The sequence below is a fragment of the Buceros rhinoceros genome, unplaced genomic scaffold, assembly GCF_000710305.1.
Source record: "Buceros rhinoceros silvestris isolate BGI_N320 unplaced genomic scaffold, ASM71030v1 scaffold19223, whole genome shotgun sequence".
In the NCBI taxonomy this organism is placed as follows: Eukaryota; Metazoa; Chordata; class Aves; order Bucerotiformes; family Bucerotidae; genus Buceros; species Buceros rhinoceros.
Genome location: NW_010405574.1, coordinates 2,038 through 3,569, shown reverse-complemented (window position 1 = coordinate 3,569; position 1,532 = coordinate 2,038). Strand labels below are relative to the sequence as shown.

Below are 1,532 nucleotides of genomic sequence, written 5' to 3'. Positions count from 1 at the left end.
ACTAACACAACATTTCATTGGTAATACTGGTTCCAGATCCTTCAGGATAAAATTATTTTTTAGAAGGGAAAGCAGATACCATTATTTTTCAAACTTTTTAGAGAACGATTGTGAAAGCACCTGAACTTAATGGTAATAGAAGATTTATTTTAATCATTTTCCCAGTTATTCCGATGCGTAAACAATGTTTCAGCTTAATTAAGAGGATCATCCTTGATAGAGACCTTGAAGCTGAAATACCCACTGCATGCCTAAGCAGAAAATCCTCCTGCGATGGACAGCAGAATACAGGCATCAAGTCAAACACAAGGCTACTAATAAAGCTCAATCTAAGGAACTTCAGTCTATACAGGCTTCTTTTTAAACATTTTCAGTCAACAGAATGCTAACTACTGTGAGGATTTTTAAAGCTGGTACTGAGATTGTCAAACATACACGAAGAGAAAGAAAACAACTTTCCTTCACAACTAAGAGAAGTTGGTTTGAACACTGGCATAGAGACTTCAGGATTTTGTTACACACACGTCTACATAAAGCTATTGTTGTTTGAAGTGCTGAACATCTTTGGAATGCAAGTCATTTATGCAAGAATTTAATTGTAGATTAAGAAAAGACCCCAAGAGCATTCCATGTAATTAATGCAGTAAAGGCAATAATATAAACAGAGGAAGAAATATTGCTAGTATTCCCCGGGGAGAAACTGGACGATTCGTAAAGATTATGATACTAACGCAAGAGTAGCAGATAATAACAGTGCAATAATAAACTGTGCAGTTACACCTGACCAAATAACTACCACTATGCACCGGAACGTCAGCTAAACTTTAAGCACAAGAACATTGAAGTATGTTTTGTGCTGACCTGATCATTCGTTCAGAGAAGAACAATAATCATCCAATGCACAAAGAAGAAGGTACGTGTTAAAGACATCACCTCTTCGAGGTTGGCCATGCACATGACGTACAGCTTGGATGGGAACGGGAAAGGCAGTGGGAACCGGTTGCTTTCACTGCGCTGGTTGTGAGTAGCCAGGGAGTGCCGTAGGGAGCCTCTGCCGATCCCTAGGCAGCCATCGGTGACAAGAACAACCTTGAGCGAGAGAGGACAGATTAGTGTTTCCACAACAAGACACGCTTCAGCTGCATCAGGTACTGGAGGAGCAAGGTTTGTGTGTGTGATTATACCCTTTCCAAACCAACTGAGGCTCCTGGGACAGAAGATTCAATCCAGACCAAATGCCAAGCCTGCAAAATAGTACTCTAGAGCCAAATTGTATAACCCACTCCACTACAGTAACACAGGAAGCAGACTGGTTTTTTGCTTCTGAATATTTTAATAAAGATCACCTTCTGTTCATATTCCAGATACACCCAAAATACTAATTCTTTACGTTCCTGCAGCACCAGCATGCCTGAGAGCATTCAAAGTTTTCCAATTCCATTTACATTTCCATCTGCAGCTTACACGGAGTATTAAGTACACGCTAGATCCTAAGAACAGCAAAATCAATCGTACCTGGCAAGGAATGGCTG

The 1,532-nt window shown here is 40.3% G+C and overlaps 1 protein-coding gene across 2 annotated transcripts in view; it reads right to left on the bottom strand.

Moving 5' to 3' along the window:
• Nucleotides 1–1,532, bottom strand: part of VWA9 (von Willebrand factor A domain containing 9) — a 9,458-nt gene that overhangs the window by 6,165 nt on the left and 1,761 nt on the right. The window contains exon 3 of one of the 2 annotated variants that reach the window (XM_010133793.1): nucleotides 934–1,129. In XM_010133793.1, the coding sequence (XP_010132095.1) occupies nucleotides 934–1,129 (196 nt within the window). Of the gene's footprint in view, nucleotides 1–933; nucleotides 1,134–1,532 lie in introns of both variants that reach the window. The other variant, XM_010133794.1, reaches the window with a different exon arrangement.